The sequence below is a fragment of the Pelophylax lessonae genome (genome assembly GCF_965119305.1).
Source record: "Pelophylax lessonae genome assembly, chromosome: 10".
Taxonomy (NCBI): domain Eukaryota; kingdom Metazoa; phylum Chordata; class Amphibia; order Anura; family Ranidae; genus Pelophylax; species Pelophylax lessonae.
The window spans coordinates 102,693,671-102,715,782 of NC_138777.1; the positions used below are offsets into that span (position 1 = coordinate 102,693,671).

The 22,112-nt window shown below is 37.6% G+C and overlaps 1 protein-coding gene across 2 annotated transcripts in view; it reads left to right on the forward strand.

Annotated features, from left to right (window-relative positions):
• TOX3 (TOX high mobility group box family member 3) overlaps positions 1-22,112 on the forward strand; it is a 184,850-nt gene that overhangs the window by 144,179 nt on the left and 18,559 nt on the right. For both annotated transcript variants that reach the window (XM_082270811.1, XM_082270810.1), the window contains one exon: positions 2,094-2,345. In XM_082270811.1, coding sequence (XP_082126937.1) covers positions 2,094-2,345 — 252 coding nt within the window. The remainder of the gene's footprint in view (positions 1-2,093; positions 2,346-22,112) is intronic.

Genomic DNA, 22,112 nt, shown 5'->3' on the forward strand with positions numbered 1-22,112 from the left:
TGTTGCTCAAACAAAGACAGATGTCGCTAATTAAGTACACATTAAAACACTGTTAATACTGGTACACTATTACAACCATGTGATAATTACATTTAAATCTTTAATCAGACTGATCTGTTTATGCAAGGTTTTCAATATTTAAGCAACAGAGGGTTATGTTTTTTTAAACAACTGAAGGGATGTAAAGATTTTTGCGTGATATACAATAAATAAATATGGGAAAATGTTGTAGAGGGGATAGGGATGAGATCTGTGGTGGTGGGGGGTTGGGATCAGTAAGAAGCATAGGTGGTGGTGGTGAGGGGGATGGCATCAGTGGCAGTGGTGGGGGGGTGGGATCAGTGGCAGTGGTGGTGGTGAGGGGGATGGGATCAGTGGCAGCAGTGATGGTGAGGGGGGTGGGATCAGTGGTAGCGGTGGTGTTGGTGAGAGGGGTGGGATCAGTGGCAGCAGTGGTGGTGAGGGGGGTGGGATCAGTAAGAGGCAGAGATGGTGGTGGTGGGGGAGGATTGCACCACTGCCGCCACGGATCTCACCCCCCTCACCACCACTGCTGCCACTGATCCCACCCCCCTCACCACCGCCACTGATTACACTCCCCCTTACCGCCAACATTGCTGCCACAGATCCCAGAGGTGGTGGTGGTGGTGAAGAGGGGTGGGGGATGGGATCAGTTGCACGGACATCTGGAAGTTAACCCCCTACTTAATCAGTCAGTTGATTAACCCTCAGTATTCACGTGCCTCCAGAGATGCCTCTGTGTCATGGGGACTCCTCGCAAAGGGAAGACCTCCTCCCCTTCACTCTATTGGTGGTCCTCCGTGGTGGGACAAATGGATGGGAGGTCGGCCCTCTCAGTAGCCCAGCCAGAGTGGCCCCCCACAGTGACGGAAATCCAGGGCCCAGGTGCAAATGCGACTGCTGCGACCCTGATTGTTTGCCACTGATCCTGGAAGTTGACATCGGGTGAAGCTCATAGACCTGCTGTGGACACTTTGCTTTAGATCTTTTGGGGCAGATGCCACTGTAATGTATGCATGAGCTAATATTTTTGTTTGAGATGTCATGTTGACTGGACTTGTATTTCTTTTTTTTTTTGTTATACAACATTTCTCTATGAGGGCTCATTCACATGGGTGGCCTTAAGGGATATAAGCAGGCAGTTGAGCTGTGGGCTTTACCATGCTGCAACAAAAATTTAACAGCATATGGCTTTTTGCAGGCAGTGTAGCTGTAGAATATGACCCATTCAAATGTATTGGCCCACTGCAACCTCCCTACAACTGTGTGCAATACATGCAGTTGTGGAACAGTGGGTTAGCATCTTGGGGGTAAAGTAGGCAATGAGGAGGTGACATATTGCCTCCTCATTGCCTGTCACACCCTCTAAAAAGAGATCTACCTTGAATTCCCTGGATGCCATGTGATTTTTTTCCTCTGCTCATTTCTTTGGTTTACGCTCGATTTCTAAGGACCACACATTACATGGTGCTTTTCTGCCTGCAAGCAGATATGATGTGGTGCGTTTCCTGCACTGATTGTGCCTCCTTAGACTCCTCCTCTGAGCACCTCTTTAGTTCAGACAGCAGGCTTTATGAAATGTGTAACACAGAACTGTCTACACACGGGGCATAGTGCGTATGTGTCACTGCATGTTTTCAAACTACAAGATTGCTTAAGTTTATAGAAGTAGACTAAAAATAATTGACACTGAATGTGGAAATCAATACATGATTTTAAATTCTGACCTTCGATAAACTTATTTAGGCAAAAAATCTCGTGCAATAAACAACTTTCAATTGCTATGAAACAGTGCAGGGAAAAAGTTGATTGGTTGCAATACATTTTTTTTGCATCCTTCACTGACCTTTAAAAAATAAATAAAGCCCACATGTCTGATGTGTGCACTGTGGCAGGTTGAATGAAAACAAAAGGAAATACACTTTATAATGTCATATAATACATCCATTGAGGTTACTTGCAAAAGTTACATTTAACAAAGCATTAGTGGTCTCTTTAAAATGTACTTTGAAAGCTAAGAATAAATTTGGCACTGAACCAAAACATTAATATTATATATTTTTGTCTGACAGACATTCCATACACCGAGTCTTGGTGATGAAGAGTTTGAGATTCCTCCTATAACCCCACCTCCAGAAACTGACCCTGCACTTAGCATGAACGATGTTCTTCTTCCATTCCAAGTTATGGGTGAAGCATTGACTGTACAAGGGAGTGAATTTACTCCCCAGTTCCCACCACAAAGTCTTGACCTCCCGTCTATCACTATATCAAGGAATATAGCAGAACAGGAAGGAGCACTGCACAGCACTGGATTGACAATGGTAAGTGTGAAACCCAAGGTTATCTATAGATCTATCTTCTATTTTCTAAAATGTTTGGAAGAACCTTTTAGGTATGTACAGTACTTGACAGCTTTGATAGCCAGCTTGTTATTTTACTGACAGAGAAGTGTTCTTTGTGGTTAGAACTAGAAAAAAAGGGGAATAGTCTTTAACAAAGTGTGTTTGACAGATACAGTAAATGTCTTCAAAAAGGGTTTGAAAGAACAGCATTGAAAGAGTTATTTCTTATTATAAAAAAAAAAGTATGAACGCTATTTATTTGAAGCCTCTGAAAAATAAACTTTTTTTTTTTTTTTTTTTTTAGAGTAGGAAAATAATAAAATGTCAGGTTTAATTTGCTCAAATATTGAAATAGCCCACACTTCATGCAAAACCTTTGCAGTAAATTGAGGTCCCTTGAAAAACCATGTTCAACCTCCTCCGACATTTCGGTGTGTTGCCAAGTCTCTTTCTCAGGGTAACAGGACAGCAAAGACCAAGTCTGTCACTTTGAGAAGGGGGTTCAAAATGGTGGCAGTAGAACATGTTTTTTCACTATATTGTTTGTGACTTAAGTTGCAGAGGCTTTGCATGGATTGCTGACTTTTAAGCTTTAATATGGTATAACTAAAAGCCATGCACTCCCAAACAGTGTTGCTCTGAACCAACCAGGATTTGTCGCTGAATAGATTTATTTGCAGGTTTTAATTGTCTCTATTGGTGAGATTTACCCTTTTTATTTGTTATGAGTTTTTGGCAGAGCAAGAATAGAAATAAAATCTTCCAATGGGCACTTTTTTCAGTTTCAACTAAGAGAAGGGTTCCCTTACATTTTTTATAGATTTGGTCATACTTTCTGTTGTGCTTTGTGACACGACGTGAAGGTTATCCTCAATGGTACACAAATAGTGACAAAAATCCTTTACAGAAGTTGTATACCTTCCATATTCTATCCTAGAAAACAACAAAAGAAGATTTTAGCTATACTTCACTAAATAGGAAGGATTTTGTACTCTACTGAGCGAAATTGGATCACACTCTGGATCTCTGTGAGGTTTTTTTTGGGCTGGTTAATCTATTGGTTTTAAAAGTGTGATTGTCACATAGCAAATTCAGAGATACTAGTTCCCATCAAGTCCACTCCTTTTGTGATTGACAGCAGGCAGTGGGCAGGTTTCATAGGCAACAGGCAACCTGCTATTAACTATAGGATAAATAGGTGGGTGACTGTCACTTCATCATATCATTTGTTCTCCAACATGACTTGAGCTATTATCAAAAAAAGACCTGCAGCCAACTAGATGCTAGATGCTCAATAACACTTTGTAAATAGCACCATGTTAAATTTGAACAATTGTGAAAAAGGGTGAAGAAAAATTTAAATGGACTAATCATTTAGGAAAGCGAAAGAAACAAATCCTAAAATGCAATCCATAGCAACAAATCAAATTTCACCTACTAACGCTAAAGCAATATCAGAACAGGATGCATTGCAGTTCATTGCTGGGGGGGTTGTGCATTCAGAACTTTGGATTGTTTTTTTTTTTTTAATAAGAATATATAGCTCCACTATTCCGTGAAACTATTACATTGATTAAAAAAGAAATTGGTTGATATATTTTATCTAATAGATTTGAAAATATATTTTATTTTACATTGTAAATTGTATTCTACTGGCCATAAATTGGCACAATGTAATTCATACGTACAGTGATGTCACCACAGAAGATTAGCACATTTCATTGTCGAGGCATTTTCTCCAGTAATGAAGTTTTCCCTTGCAGTTTCATAAAAAGCCTCAGGGGTCTAAGTTCCTGTTCAGTGCTGAGAAATGAAGTGAATAATAACTATAATCATTGAAGGAAAGCAACAGGATCTAATAATGTAACAAAGAAAATTCTAATTAAAAAACAAAACTGGCAATTCATTTTACTATTCTGTGTGAAGTAACATGTTTGGGAAATTATACAAGTTGTGTTGTTACTCATGCTATTGATTACTCAAAATGATTCATATAATTTCCTGGTTTCACTATATATTTAGTCATAGATAACACCTTTTTTGGGAGTCCATTTACATTTCACATTTTACATGCGGGGGGAAACAGCGAATGTCTATTTTAAAGAGGAAGTAAATTCCCCTTGTTTTTTTTGTACTATAGGTACTGTAAATATCTCCTAAACTTGCACAGTTTTGGAGATCCTTACTTTACAGTGTGCAGATTACGCCATCGGCGCATGCGCTTTAAAAAGGAGCAGCCACCTACGCTGTTTGTTCAGGGCCTGTGCTGCGACTGGCCGCTCCCGCGCGCATGCAATGGAGTGACGTTGTCGCAGCTCCGGCCAATCACAATGCTGGAGCTCATGAACCGGGGAAGATTTTGGCCATGTCAGCAGCATGCGGGCGCCACTGCAGGGCTTTGTTCTAAGGTAAGTATTTCATAATGAGCCAGTATGCAATGCATACTAGCTCATTATGCCTTTGTGTTACAGGTTTTTTTTGTTTTATCCTTTCTTCTCGGGTGTTTACAACCTCTTTAAAAGCAAACTCCAGATATTTTTTGTTGATTTGGATTGTTCTGACAAGGGCTAAAGCCTCTCCCAAGTCTTTTGTATCATTTGTGTCCCTATTGGGGATATGTTCCCTGGTTTCCTGACCTATCAGAAATTAATAGCATTTTAGTAGAGTGAAGGAGGTTTAAAACCCCTGACACTGTTTTTATTACTATCTGTGTCTTCCTCTGCCCTTAAAGCAGTAGTAAACCACCACTAAAATAAAAATAAAGTGAGCCTCCCTGCAGGGTTAAGTCATAATGTGCTAGTATGCACCACTTACCTGTAAAGCGCACAGTGCTATCACACATCCCCGATGCTGCCATCTTCACCTGGTGTTCCTTCTGGGTTAGCAGGTTCCGGCTGTATGTATGGCCAGGCTGTGGTGATGCCACTCTCATGCATGCAGGTGGGAGCCCTCAGTTCTGGCACGGAGCTCTGAAGGTACGGCACGGGTATGCTGTCCCTTCAGAGCATGTGCATCAGTGACGTCACTGGCAGCATCACTTGTAAAAAATCTCCTAAAGGGTGCAAGTTTATTAGATGTCTCCTGTACTTACAGCATATGTATGCCTTATTATAGGCTAACCTGTAGGTACAAGTTAAAAAGTGAAGTTTACCTCCACTTTAATGACCCCACCCACAGTTTGTTTTGGGAGTGCGAGTGCTTTTATACTTTTAACCTAATAAATACTCAGAGCCTACTGCACTTAGAGGCGCCTTGTCTATTTTTATCTTTGTTTTGGACTCACCAGGACATGAAGTGAGGGGAAATCTACTAAAGGGGGTATATAGTTAAGTTTTGCCTGCAGGTGAGCTTTAAAAAAAAAAAAAGGCAGTTTTATTCTTGGGAAGTAAGAATAATGTACAATTCATAAAACCCACATGTAGTGAGACAATTGTTCATATAAATATTGACCATAATACAACACCACAATAGTAGCGCTAAAGTCCATGCATCCACTAGGATGTAAATAGTAACCAGTCCACCATAAAGTCTGTGAGTAAATCACAAATAAAATAAATAATTATAGGTTTGCTGTGTTATATGGATGTGACACTTCCACCACACCATGTGATATCCACTCCCCTTTAGATATTGCACTCACCAGAAGGTGAACAATTCTGAGCCTTGGATATATTTAGTCTTGAATGGAAGTTCAAACATGACTCTTCTCTACCTCCAGTCATTTAGCACTTTAGGGGGGATCCACCCGTAGTGAGTTACTCCTGTGTGCTTTGGCGGGTTGGGCACTGAAGAGGTGGGATGAGGCGCTCAATACTCGTCATGTGACTCTAGAATACCCAGGTACTGAGAGGTCACAGCAAATCCCAGCCCCCTGCAAGGGCGCTGTAGCCTGACGGCCCCTTTGTGATTCACTCACAGACATAATGGTGGACTGGCTTCTACCTACATCCTAGTGGATGAATGGACTTTAGCGCTACTATTGTGGTGTTGTATTAGGGTCAATATTTATATGGACTATTGTCTCACTACATGTGGGTTTAATGAATAATTTTAATAGTGGCAGCTTGATATTTAATTATTCAAATAGGAAATTACAGGCGCTGGTTGTGATTTTATAAATTTAATTTATAAATTTATATTTTCACTATACTTTTAATTTACAATTCATGTTTGCCTTCAGTACATTTTACTCTACATGCTCGGCTTTAAAAACTCAGCTGTTTGTGACCAGCAGTGATTCTGCCACTGTCTCTGGTCCATGCATTGTTTGAAATGTAAAATCTTTATCCCAAAACTCTGTTAATACAGTTGCAATTAATTTGGAAGTTGTGAGCAATGGTAGTATGGCCACTACCAGGTGAACCTTCATAAAGAATAATTAAAAAAGATGATGTGCAGATAATCAAGCCAATAATCCTATTATTGTCTCTATCACTGCATTCCCCATTGCACAGCGTGAACATTTTTATACATCTCAGGAAGTCCCCAGTTACAGCATTTTTTCTTACCTGGGATATCTCGCTTATACATTTCACTCACTTTTCCTGTTGGAAAGATTTTTTTTTCTCTGTACCAGATTATTAATAGTTTATAGCTGACTTCCAACCTCAAAATATTTGAGACCCTAAAAGACAGTTGTATTTGTCTGTTTTAGCATTCATGTAGACACACATTGTGTTATGTATACTTTTAATTTTTTTAGGGATCCATAACATCTATCTGTCATCCAATAAAAAGTACTTGATCCTTTTTTTCAGTAACATACTTTATATGTTTTAACATGTATGCTTTTTGTTTTTTTGTGTCCGGTGCATTGTGCATGGATATGTATTGGAGTCCCAATTTAAAGTAGAACTTCATCCAAAACTGCTTTTGTTTTGGATGGGGTGGAGAAGGTCTACAGCCTCTTTAAAATACTGCTATCCCAATCCCTAATAGGGAATTGTTTCCTCTTACACCCTAGGTAGTAATTGTAGTAAGCAAAGTATATGTAATGAAGACACACTTCTTTATAAGGTTTAGATATTTTATTACTGACTGTGTCGCAGTTGAGCACATTTCCCAAAGTTCTGTATGGTCAACATAAGGGAAAGGGCCTCTTCATTGCGATCAACAATCAGTAGAACATTTAAAAAGTGGCGATATTTCCTGAGGCATCTTCCAATGTATGGAAGCCCTTACTTGAAAGCTGAATTGCACAATGTTTGGAACCATTACACACTTGATAAGTTGGCTGAGCATCCTAAAAGTTTTTGGGCTTCAACAATAACCCCATTTTAGTCCTAAACAGTGTTTCACCTTCCTTGAAATCATAAACTGTTTGGATTTCAGAAGCTTTTCCAGAGCGCCTTAATACATTAATACCCCTTTTTAATACATTGTTCTGCTCTACCTGGCAGAACAGAAAGACATCAATACACAGAACTGAGTCTTGTTCTTGTGTACAAACTAATGTACGTAACTAATCATTCCAACACTTCACCTTTCTTCTGGATCATAATATGGAGCGTTGCATGAACAAAAGGCAGCTGTGAATTAATTTACACCTGCCTACGTTAATTTGGCAATTTATTATCTAGATTGCTTGGCCTTTCTGTTTGTTACACAGTTCATTAAAATCTCCCAAATCAATATTTAGACAGCTCTTAATAAAATGTCTATCTGCTCTTACTAGTAGGGCAAATATTTATCAATAAGCAGCAATGAATCATTAAATTAGTTATTGGGTCAATTGATATACCTATAATGGATTAAATCTAAAAGAAAGCAGTGCTAGATACCTATGGGTAACCGCACAGTTCACATGGGTATTAAGTCTTAAAGCCATTTACTAAATGAAGCTATACAAATAGTAAAGATCTTTCTTTTTTGTTGTTTTGTTTATGTGAAAAAACTATCCAACTAAGAAAATATACAAGGAGATTCTAATAGCATTTAAATGCAGTTACTATTGTCAAAGCGGTGTCCTACCTTTTTTTTTTTTTTAAAGCCAGAGAGTGTAAGTCAATTTAAATCTGACTGGTTTAAATATAACATGTAACAATACAAGAGGCTATGGTTGTTTTAATGATGTGTTCATGTTTAGCATGCTTATTTATTTTAAAATATTGAAGTATGTCAAGTGAACATGTTACAATGTTACAATGTTCAAATATGTGAGTTGCCAAACTGAATTTTAAAGTTTCTAAAGTTTTTAGAATTTCCTAATACAAGCATATAAGTAGTATAAATCTAGAGTGCAGCTTTTTTCTTAAATATGGTATTTGTTATGTGTGGCTAAGCCGAGCTGAGATTTGGCTCCTGGTACTTAAAGACGAGGGGGAAATATATCATACAAGGCAATATAATTAAGCAGGGCCATTAAATTAAAAAAAAAAAAAAAGAATTATTGCATAAAAAAAAAAAATAAATGATTGCATACAAAACTTAACCAATATAAAAAATAGCCCCCAATATTCTGGGAGTTGGACATAAAATATAGATAGACCGCTCTATCAGTCAATGCGTTTTTTGGAAATTCTATTTCATCAGGGCATTCGACATAGCTGTTTTTTGTGTCAATAAGATACAGAGATAGTAATCAATCTGATAATAGATAAATAAACATTAACATGTAATAAATGCAACACTTTCTGGTATTGTTGGAAAGTGAAAAAAAATTCAGACCTCGCAAACACCTGTAATCCACTGTATAACTGATCCAGGTAAGAAAACAATAAAGCAACCAGTAGGTGTGACTGCTGTGCTTCCTCTAGATCCCCTTACCCAGCCTGTGTGAGAGCATGTAGGGCACCACCAAGAGGTTGGAGGGGCTTTATTGGACATGAGCCCTGTATTTATAGATACAAAAAATGGAGAAAAATTATGACAAAAGTTATAATATTGAGGGTATACTCTCTCCAACTCCAAAATCAACAGTGCAGGAAATACACTGAAACTAAAACCAACTATATGGAGTTCCCAGTCCAAAAGGCATGGGTCTCTATAATTAAAGTATCCTAGATAGTATACATCATCCAGATCGGTGTGCAACAAGGTTTTTTGGACTTGGGGTTTGAGCCAAATATGCAGCAGTAATATATGGACTTGGCGCATGATATATTTGTAGGAAGAAAAGAACAGGCACACACATATCAAGACACCTATACGTTAGTGGACTTTAAAGGCACAACATGAGGCACATACACAAACCTGGCTTTGATAAAATGTAAATGTATTTAAACAATTCGTATAAAACATTAAATATTAAAAGGGTGGACCATGTAACCAAAGCCGACCCAATCCAAAGGGGAAAAGGAGGGAGGATTATCCTTCCTATAACGTGTGTGTATCCTACACTTCAAACACAGATAAGAGAGATTGTGATGATACAAGTGCTCTTGTCCAATGGATGGTCATCTTTGGATTGGGTCGGCTTTGGTTACATGGTATTAGCTAAATGACCATACATATCCATATTTCAAGTTGTAAAGCACTACGTAAATGGTAGACAGGCTTTCCAAAAACATCTAGTTCTCACAGAGATCAAGTAGGCTGTCAGATTTATGGCCATTGTCAAGGCTGGAAAAACTCCCCTTTGTAAGGATTGCAGGACCTGAAGACTGAATATACCTTTGTTGTTGTTGAAGAAATGTAAAAAAAACTATACGTTTAGTCAGAGCACTTTTACATAGTATGATGAGACCATCTAATTTTTCTTCTCAAAATCACTTCATTGTTGGTCTGTTACTGTTGTATGTATCATCATGTCATAATCTGAAGTGGCCACAGATGTTACAGGGGTTCTTTAAGAAGCTGTCACCGATTGCCTTTGAATACTAAAGAATGTGTATTTGTCCTTTTCTGACCCATTCCATCTAGCTCTTTATTAATAGGTCATATTTAGCAACAGCCATGATCCTCTTGACTGCACAGACCTGTATGAGCCTTGCTAAATTCCGCAGCCTCCAATCAATTCAACATAACATAAACCTATCTGCAGCTTGATGGTCAAACGGGGGACTTCCTACATGGTGCTCATGCACAGGTCCTCTTTTGCAACACTGTAAAGATTTTAGTTGCTGGTGTTCCTGGGCAGGTCACACAGTAAAACATCCCATAGCAAGGTTGTAGGTATGTTTAATCTACTGTAGCATTATTTTGTTGGGAGAGGAAGCACAAAAATTACCATTAAGAAAATGTCACTTGTTTACTTGTGCTTTACTATGTGAAGAAATATTTATAATAAAAAAAAAAAAAAAAAGTATTTGATTCTTTTAAATATGGGTAGACACATCTGCCGATGTTTGGATGAAACCAGTAAATGGTTATAATATTTTTTATAAAACTTTAATTGGAGATTACCTCCTGGAAGGGAAAAATGTATGATTTCTCCCATTATCTGCCTTTTGCATTATTATGTGTATTTATCAGTTGAGTTATCAAATGTAAAATGAAATGCATAGATTCATTTTAACTAGGCTAAATAATCATGTTACTTTGGGTTATAATACAAATCTTGATTCTCCTTTAAAAACATCAGAAGATACTCACATTATAGGGAAAACGAATGCATTATGACAGAGCTTATGAGAAATATTGTTTATCATTGTTCTGTAGTCTACTTGACACATTCACCTATAAACTTCAATGCGCAATTGCCAGAGGTATGGTTAAAAATAGGTTATGTCAAAGTTCATCAATGCTTCCCTCAGGGTTGTGTTGGCCAGATAAATAATAATATTTTTGCACTGCCCTCATATATTTCCCAGTGGAAAAGTGTTAAAAATGAACAGTGACTTCTCTTATAGCTTCATAGACATCTAGAGATCCATAAAGTGCAGTGAACATGCTTGTTATCGTAATAGCTATAAGTTTTGGTGCAATCACAAAATGATTGCAGGCTACAAAAGACCGAATTCTTTCCTCAGCAACAGATAAGGTTTCTAAAAATGATCCCGCCATGGTTGTATTGTATACCTGTTATTAGAACTGTTGCTAGCTGAGCATGGAACGCTTTAAACGGAAACAATGCCATTTTTGTTATCTACCATCTTGCTTAATAATGGGGAGGAAAGTAATGGAAAGTAAAATAAAGCCATTAGCAAATTATGTGACTTTGCATTTGCTGTACGTTTTATATTCAGTGTGTGTGTGTATACAGTGTGTGTGTGTATGTGTGTATATATATATATATATATATATATATATACATTTTTTTAATCACAGGGCCTGTGGGTGAATTGAGGCTTAATCATAGAGGTCTCTATAATTAAGCTCTAGGAGGGGTAAAATATGTCTAAGGGGTGTTGCCTACAACCAGCAATGCACAATAAACTTACCAGTAGGATTTCTGTAGTGTGGCCCCGTTCTTTGAGTTTTTTTTTTGTATACGATCTTCATTTGACAAACAATTCGCGTCAGGCAGATTTTATAGCACCAAAGAAACGAGCGAAGCAGAGCAACCTGCTTTGCAGCATATACCAAAACACCATACAACCGTGTAAATTAGGTTGCTGTGCCTAATACTCAAATTTTCCATCTTCAGTTTTAATCAAATCCTCCTCAAAAATCTCGGCTTTGGCTGTATAGTGCAGCCTTTTTTAACCGTGTAGTGCCTCCTGAGGTCATCAGGGGTGCTGTGGCATCCTGGTTGCATTTAGATCAGACTGAGCTCCCACTGCTCCACCAAACTTGTACATGAGCACAACAGGAGCTCAATCAGGACAATAAAGTGAATATCCATGGAAGGGGGAGGTGTCTTCCAGAGTCCTGACTTCTCCACCTTCCCCAGCTGTGCAGTACCCAGCAGTGTGAGTGCAGGTACAGTACTGCAGTTTTTAAAAGTCTATGTGTGTATGTATGCTTTACCCTCCTAAATGCGGCACTACCACAACTCCCATGCACTGCATGCGGTTATGGGGTGGTAGCAGATTGGCCCCATTAACCTGGAGGTCTTCTTCCTGCTGTGGCAACAGCACATGTATGACCCTGCCTGCTGCCTTTGCAGCTAAAGGGGGAGCAGTTGGAGATTGGTAAAAAAGCAGCTCAACCTCATGATTTTAACGCCCTCCCCCCCCAAGCTCACCTGGAAATGGGCCCTGGGTTTTAGGCAGGTAAAGCATGTAAGGCAGCCATTTCATTTTAATGGGCTGCCCGACCCACAAAAAAGCAGGGAAAAAAGTCCTTGACCCCTTTTTAAAGTCCCACTGCACCAAAAATGCATTTTCTAATGCGTCGGGATATCATTAAGAATTAATAGCACCCCTGTGTGTCTGCTAAAGAGCAAAAGGTTTGTGTGTTGGTAATGCATTCCCTGATATGCAGTAATGTGAACCAAGCCTTAACCTGGTACACACCATGAGTTTTTTTTTTTCCTGTTCAACCCAGCAGGTTTAATGAAAAAAAAACCTGCTCTGGTTTGAGCCACTGTACTAATAAGCCGATGTTAGGAACAGGAGCTCAATCAGGACAATAAAGTGATGATGACAGCGATCTCCCCCCGCTGAGCTGTTGTGTTCTGACAGGGGGATGGCTTTCGCTGATTGGGAGCCATTCGACTGCTGGTTTTCCAGCATGCTCATCCGACAGAAGCCAGTTCTCTGTCGGGACCGGCCAGCATACACACGGAGCTGAATATTAGCCAGTCTTTATTGAACTGGCCGATGTCGCCAGGCATTTGGCCTGTGTGTAGGGAGCTTTAGACCAAGCTGTCTTGAGACTAAAAATACTTTTCAAGGTCACCGTGACTGAAAAAAAGGTTGAAACTGGTATAGTGTGAGAGAGTTTTTATATATATATATATATATATATATATATATATATATATATATATATATATATATATATATATATATATATATATATATATATATGTTGTGCGTTTTTTCATGATGATCTCTCTACTGGCGTGTTTTTACGAAAATAAATTACAATGCATTTTAATAAAGCCCACAATCTCATTTCTTTTGTCTGTTTTTTATAAGCCTGCAACTATCTAAAAGATAGCAGTTGTATATGACTACATCTTTGCCTTAGGAGCCCCCCCACCTTTTCTTTAACACCTCCCTATAATCTGTCCAGTTTGCTGAGCAGTATTGACATCAGTGCTACATCAATTTCAAAAAAGTGGATTATTTTTACAAGACAGCTATTGTGACATATTGGGTCAGTCATAAATGAAAGATATTCATGCAAGCATGCAATACTTGTAATGAAGTCTCACTCTGACCTTCTGTATGATTGATTCGGTAATTTAGTTTTCTCAGGCAGTGCCTGAAATGAAATGAAATCATGTTGAACAAGTTTTGAATACCCACAGTGCACCAGGAGAAAGAAAAATCTGCAGCCCCAGAGGCTTGCAAGTGAACAGCTGAACGATTTATCTCTGTGCTATTATAGCCTATGCCAGAATTCAACATTTCTTTTTTTTCTTATTTGGCTTAAGTACTTAATTCTGCAGGTAGCTCTAAATGGGAAAATAAAATACTGTTCAGATTTAAAATGACAGGACAGAAAGTATGTGCAGGGCACTGATAAAATATCTTGAATGGAACTGACCTTTCATGTAGCTGAAAGTTACTTGGGAATTTGTCCTTATAATTACCATATAGATTATTTTTATTTCTTTCCCGCAATGAAACACTTCTCAGAATAGCAGTAGTGATTGAATGGAAATTGAACTTGTTAACATTCTCTTCTGCTTAGTCTGTTGTACATAAGAGAAGGCAAGCTTTGATGAATTTAGAAATTCCTTTTCCTCTCAATATACAAAAAAGAAGACGGTCAAATATATTATTTGGGGACCTTTTATCTTCAGCTCTAAAAGCCTTAAATAGATTTAGTAAATGAGAGAAACCATCTGTAATGTTACTTATGTGCTCTCAATCATTTCACAGAGCAACATAGCTTACATTGTGTGTAAAGACTGGTAAATATGTTTACACAGATTACTTGTACCAAGGGAAATAATTAAATTCTTCTGTAATCTGAGATATTTATTAGATTAATACAATTTTATACAAAGGATTTTGGATTTGGCTTTAAATATTTGAGATCTGACTCCTCCATATAAACTCAGTATCCTGGAAATAGAAAAGTGAAAGGTGAGACATCACATCTTCTTTTTTTTTTTTTTTTTTTTTGATGGTTCAGAAGACTAAACTGTTTTTATTGCTTGGCAGAGTTTGCAAACTCTTTTTAAAAAGTATTCTATACTCTGTTAATAACATGTTTAATGAAACGTTTAGGCTTCTTCAGTAGATTTTGAGATGCCAGGCAACCCATTTAAGACCAAATTGCAGTCTTCCACACACATATTGATTAATTTTGGCAAGTAAAGGCTTATTAATAAATGTGTACCTGTTTTAGGTAAATCCTTGCTACTAAATACAGAACATACATACAACATCTGTACATATGCAGATAACAATATAAAGTCTTAAGACAATTACCATCTCTGATCCTACACCACCAGGATAGTACCAGGTGATAATAGGTGTTGAATTGTCTTTCTCTGCACATTACCTATGATCTGTCATCACAGGAGATGATCTTTAATTTTAAAATCATGGGAGCTTTTTATGGTAATGTTACAGTAATAACATTTAAATTATAACTCAATAATGTGTCATTACTATTGTATAGTGTTGAAGCCTGTTAAAGTTACTTAGATGATGTAGATAATTGTGTAAAAAGTATTCACATATCACTGAATCCATGTTAGCTAATTGAGCAACACCTACTATAGTTACATTTTCCAGATACGCACATACACCAATCCTCAGTTATTCAGTGGTGTTCATAAAGAACAGCTGTTATAATTTGCATTAACTGCAAGTGTAGCAGTAAACAGCATACACAGAGGTTAAAGTATAGTGTGGAGCTATTACAGTTATCCATTCAGCCTGACTAAAATGAAAGGCTGTCATTACCACATCCTAATCATGGCAGGTTTTTAATGTCTCATTAAAGTAATTAGTCCCTCTGTCTGACACTCACAGGTTTTTTTTCACCAATGGTACCTATGTAGGAGGAGAAAATGGATGGTTTTGATCAGATTGATCACAAATCCTCATTTTTTGAGTGACACTATACCCATTAAAAAAAAAAAAAAAGAAAACATGGGGTGTGGGGGGGGGGGGGTTGAACTGCAGATTCATTGGGTGGTGTAATATAGCTAGCTGTCTCAAATCAAAGTGCTAGAAAACAGCATTGTTGCCCATCTATTATTTGCTAACAAAGAAAAATGGCCATAACGTAGTAACAACACTAGAGCTTTGCTTAATTTTGAGGAGGGGGAGGGTGATCTTTTATAACCCAGATTAGGATATATTGTGATGCATCATATTTTGATCACGGTTATTCATTTGATTTACTTTTAGACCTGAACTCAGAAAGTTAAGATTTGATATCTTATAGAAAATGTTTAGGAATGTTATTGTGCCTAAACAATATCCTGAAAAATGCTACAATTTGTATTGAATTCCACCCAAAAATTTGCAGTGCACTTTGGGTGTTAGGAACTCCTAGCCTAAATTCTGAACTTCAACATCATCATTCGATTTGGTTATGTCATTACTGTGCTGTTGACTGTTTTCCTTGCTGGAGGCTGTGACATAAAGCAAAACCTCCTCTACCAAAATGCCCACTTTAACACAGTGCAGAACAAGTCATGGTAAGTCAGTAAGGACCTTTTCATACAGGCTGTCTGATCAGGTCCGCCTGTCAGTTTTTCAGGCAGACTTAATCAGACCTTGCAGTCTCCCCAATGTAGTTGCGTATGTCCGCTGAACTCCGACCCTATCTGATCTGATCCTGTCCGCAAAATCCAGATGTATGGTTGTCCTATTTTCCATCGGTTTGGCGGATCATATCAGATAGGATTGAATGAAAACAGACAGGCAATCAATTTCCATCCAATTTCCCCATAGAGGAGAGAGGGGACTGTCTGTGTCCAATCTGCACAGGGGAGTGGACAGGATCTTTCGTCCGCCTATTCAGCAGGGATCAGCGGAGAGATCCTTCGCTAAGCAAGCAGAATCCATTGCACAGAGGTGCCCATGTGAAAGAGGCCTAATGATGAAAATATGAGCTGCAAAGAGGCCATGTGCAATACTCGTGACTAGTTATTTGTTTTCTGCCTCCTTTTTTGGGGGAACTGCTTCCATAGTTCAGTTCCTCTTTAAAGACCATTAAGCCTTGCCATATGTTTATCACAACCCAAAGCCTGCAACATTCCTCGGAAAAATTAAGAGCATGCAAGCTCAATATAAAATTAATGTTTTGGTATGCATGTTGGTGGTATTTCCTAAATTAGATTTGCAATTTTCTGAGCCATAAATCCCCAATTTTTGAGTGTTCTCACTCATGCTATCTTGATTTTTACAATACGTAAATGATGCATGTAACTGTTTTTGTAACTCTATAGCTTATGCTATAGTGGTGTGCAAAAGACAGTAACCCAAGCTGTGCAGTATTCACATTAATTTAGGATATTCAGACCCATTAAAGATGGTTGCTAACTTGTTGCTCTAGTTCCCTGCACTTTCAGATTTGCTGTTTTGTTCCTTTTTGTTCCTTTTAACAAGTCTGCTGTCCTAAAAAATGAACTCCTATGAAGATGTTTTGTCCTGGGCAGTCATTTCATTTTCCATTAACTGGTTGTATCCCTTTTGGTCTTTGTCTGTGCCACACACCAAAGTCATTACAAAGGAAAAAACTTCTTCAACTGCGTTTTTCCTTTATATGGTATCCAGAAGAGGGGCATGATACTGTATTTTAGCTTTACAGTCACCAAAAGCATCTTGTTATCAAATCATAAGAACCTTTGCATGACATGCAACTTAAATCTTACATGGCTTTTGCTATTATTGCTGTCAATTCTAAAGTGTAAACCTAAACATTATATAGAAATCAAAATTAGAATCTTAATTCTCAAATCTTAATTCTTCTACTGTATTATTTACTTGGATTTATGGCCTTCTGGCAATAATCACAGGATGGAACGATCACATAATAAAATTGTATTGACATTTGATTGACATTGGAATCCCTTTATCTCTTTGCACATTACTCTGTTCATGTAAAATATCAACCGATATTTTATTATAAAAAAATGACGTATTTGTTTTTTAAATAAGCAGGCTAAGCTTGGCAGACATCTATTTTTGTTAGACATTTATACAGTGTATTTTAAGCATTTGCTTATATTTCTATCTCTTCTCTTTATGACCTTATATTTAGCTAACATGAGCGCATTCTCAATTAATACAGTGTAGGGCCAATCTTGCCAAATGTGTTGCAGATAAAACAGTTATTTCATGGGTCATTAATGTGTTTAATGCGTGGAACATTCTATTAAAACAAGCACTTATTATTTTTATGAAGATGTTTATTACTATGGTTAACAGCTAGAGAACAACTACATTTTGAAGGCCGTAATCATTCATCTAATGTGAGGTTGTGCCTTTTTGTTTGTGAGTTTTCTTCTACAGAATATCTGAATTATCTTACGCCAGCAGCCAAACTTTATATATTTTTTTGAGATTGATAGATGTTGAAAAAATTACAACATGACAACACCAAAAATGTATAGCAGTGCTGCTAAATAGTATCATTTAAAAAAGGAAATTATTGTAATACTCATATACATAAAATTATATGTTTAAGGCTCCGTTAATACTGTTCCTAAATATTAATGTTCTGTAGTTATGTTATCTTAGAACATCACTACAACATAGGTAATACAACATGTATAGCATATAATGTGCATCTAGTAATGGCAACAAAGCACAATGATTTACCAAGGTGAAAGGTTTTCAAACATCTTACCACTTAAAAAGGTTCTAAAGGCTAAAGGTTTTTTTTACCTCAATGCATTCTCTGCATTAAGGTAAAACACATCTTTTAGGTGCAGCTCCCCTCCGAGCCCCTTATACTTACCTGAGTCTGATCTCAATCCAAGGACATGCATGAGAGCAGCAATGTTGCTCTTTCTCTCCCTCCTCACTTGAAGCTTACCATCGGCTCTCACTGCTGTCAATGAAATTCAGTGATGATGGAGTGGGGACAAGGCCAGGCCACACTGTGTTTCAATAGACACACACAGTGCAGCTTGGGTCAAGCCCGCATGAGTTCCCCCCTTATCAAGCGGCTTGTTTGAAGGGGGGGTTCTCTGGGGGGGGGGCAGGACCAAATGCTCTGTGCAAAACAATATCACAAGTTTGTTATTTTAGCAAAATAAAACAGAACCTTTTAATATCACTTTAAAGAAGAATTCTAGGAGGCTTTCCCAATGCAGTGGGCTTAACTGCTCGTTTTTGTCTAGAGTGAGGAGAGTGGAGGATATACTTGCCTAATTCACCAATCCTCTGAGCGCAAGACTGCCCCCCCCCCCCCCACCCGCAGGTTAGAGGTCTTGTGCTTTGACTGTCCAGACGTTATCATGCCCATAGACCAGTTCTGGAAGTGAGGATGGAAGGAACAGTCCACCACTGGACTTGGGGGACCACTGTTATCCAGAAGATCGAAGGGATACGTTTCATATAGCCTTTCTGTGCGCCCCTGGACAAAATGCAATGTCGGCACAGACCCATGGGGGAAAAAAAATCCTCGAGATCTGCTTTAAAGCTATTTTCTATTTATTCTTAAAGTAAACCCTGAATAAAAATACTAGTAATAACCCAGGTGAGTGTTCATTATGGTTTCCTTTTTGTTTTTTTTTATATCAGGCCATGGCCACTGCTGTTGCTTACATAAGAAGTGGTCCACTGACTCCAAGATTTCTTTTAGATAAATGGTAAAACCTTTTATTTACTTTCTTAAAGGAATTCTCATTTCTCATTCAATTCTCATTTGGTGTGAGACCAGTAAAAGTGCAGTCAGTTCTCTTGGAGATTAAACTGTGCTTTCTGTAAAAAAAAAGAAAAAAAAATGATTAGGCTGATCTGTATTCCCCTCATGGTTCACCAGTAATGAATATATGTGAATTGCAAGATTAGAGTGTTGAATTGTAATTGTATTAAACAGTAATGCTTGGACCATACATGCAATGCCAATACATTGCTCTTTACAAGCACATATAGTAAGATATTGCTGTTTGTACTCTATTACCAGTAGACCAAATAAGCATTCATTTTGATAATGATTATTAAAGTGGAACTATAGATATTATGTCATTAGTACTATATGGACAGAATCTCTCCAATATTCATCTGGAAGATCTCAGCTCTTTGTAGTTCACTTAAAGCATATGTAAAAAAAAAAAAAGCATAAGCAGTACATATCTGCAATACATGTGCATTATCCCATGTTTTATCCCTTTGAAAACTCTAAAAATACTTAAAAATAATGGTGTCAGCCATGCACAGCAGTATTTGGCTAAAGTACTTATAAACTCTCCCTCTCTCTTTTTACTACAACATAGACACAAATTATTTTTTAGTCCAAGATAAGAACTAGGAGGGCTAATTCGACTCCTTGAGAGAAGTGTGCACAGAACACAAGAAAGCTCTGCATTTCTAACATAATCAAAAGGTATTTTTGCACTTATTGAACATACTGTATATAACAAAACCCTTTAAATAGTATATTCAACAGACCAAAAAGATAGCAAGGGACCTTTTTTTGTTGGTTAAATGATTACTTCAAAAACTACATCTTCGGAGTTACATGCAATAACCTGTCCCAATTATTCACCTATCCGTATCCCACTAGTCTGAAAAACGTTCATTCCCAACCCACTTAATTGTGGAGAACAAACTCCTGTCTCATGCAGTCATCTCTGTATGCAGAAATAGTTACCTAGAGGACTTTTACTTTTTCACCTGAACACTGGTTGTGTTTCAGACCCATTTATCCTATGAGCAGCACAATTGGTCATGATACACATTTTATGTAACTAGCTTATTTTAGCTCATACCGAATAATAAAAGATTAGTTACTACTACCTATTTTAAACTACAGATTGCATAATGTCTATTTCTATACTTGTACAAATGCATAAGTGAAAACTGAAAATTGCATGTTTGTTCTAAGTGAAGGACACAAAGTACTGAAGTGGAGCATTTCATTTTTATTAGAACCCCAATGCACCTGCCCAACATATATGCATATGTGCTGCATCGCTAAAAATTTTGCATGCACTTTTTTTTGCATTCAGGTTAATGAGCTGCCTAAACACAATGGACATTAACACTTGTGCATTATTAACACCAGAATATGATGTGAATGGGCACCCTAAAAAAAAAAAGGTATCTGCATGTCTCATTCTATAGCAAATTCCAAAAACATGAAGTTTGTGGGCAGAAATAAGAAATTAAAGAACCTTGTAACCACATAGATCATTTGTATATTTTATGTTTATGATGCAATATAAATTACCACATTTACACTGTAATATTCTAAAACAGGCATGTAAACTGTGCATTAACCTTAGTCATTGCGCTTAGTCATTAGTCATAGAGCAATGACTAAGCACAGGTGTGTGAAACGCGTCTGCTGAGATCATTAGGAGATGTGTGTGTGTGTGTATGCCGTGTCCTGGATTTTTAATGGATTCTGAAGAAAGTGAAGATTTTTAGCTGGAAGTGCCACCATTGTCTATTTGACATGTGCCTACTTCTGGTTTGGACCCAAGGCTTTCACCTGGCGTCCTGGGACAGCAGCAAAAGATCTCATACCCCACTTGGAGCTGTGCAACATCTAATGTTACATTCGGTGTGCATTAAACGTATCTGTACAATAAAGCAAACGGAGGCTAGGAAAGACTTGTATAAGCTGTACTTTCTGCAGTCATTACAGAGCATGTTGGGAAAATTGGCATTTTATTACCTCCTGTTAAGTTCCTATGCAAGTGTCATTTTATTTTACATCAAATCAATTTATAGCTTTGACTTTTAAATTTAGCTGAGCCAAATAAATTAACACATGCCACATCTGATTTCTCAAGTCTTGCTCTACTTCTCCTCATAGTCTGCCATGTAAATCAAAGTGTTCTGCAACAACATTTGTGAGTTAAATGCAAACTGTTTTTTCTTTTTGGTAAAATATATTCTTCTGCTAAATCTCCTATTCTTGAAAAATCCCAGTATAATATTCCTTAGAATGCAAAATGCAAACAGTCTTTAGAAAAAAAAAAAATAAATCAGCCCACATAGAATTACTGAATTCTCAATAGCCTGAAGATGAGCAATTAGAACTCAGTTTCCCAAGTAATTAATATTTTAATCACCTTGAAATTTGGTTATATTTTTCTAATTATAATTAAAAATGGAATACCATTCCTTTAATCAACACATATGTGCTGTGCTATTTTTACTTCTCTATTACTACTTGGTTATTTTGAGCTTTTCCTGGGCAGGATATACAATAGGTCATACATAAAATATTAATAAAAGAAATACCACCTATAACTAACCCACAAGCAAAGGATTTTATCCTCTCTACTTTCCACAGCTTTCTGGAAAACAATAGTGGGACCATGGTCCTGTTTTTTTTTTTTTTTTTTTTTTTTAATATGATTCAGCTGAAGGTCTTTTCTGCAGTTAACAATATGCACAATGTTAAAGACCCTGAGGCTATGTTCAGATGAGTGGCAGCCCTTGCTATCCCTTTAAACAGCAATCCACGGTGGATCACTTTTCAGAAAGCAGTTGACAGGCAGTTAGTAGATGATATATGGTGTCCTCCTCTAAATATGTACTACAAGTAAGTCAGAGCTAGATCACATGGGTGGCCAGGAGGGCCTGTTCTTCCCTCCTGGACACC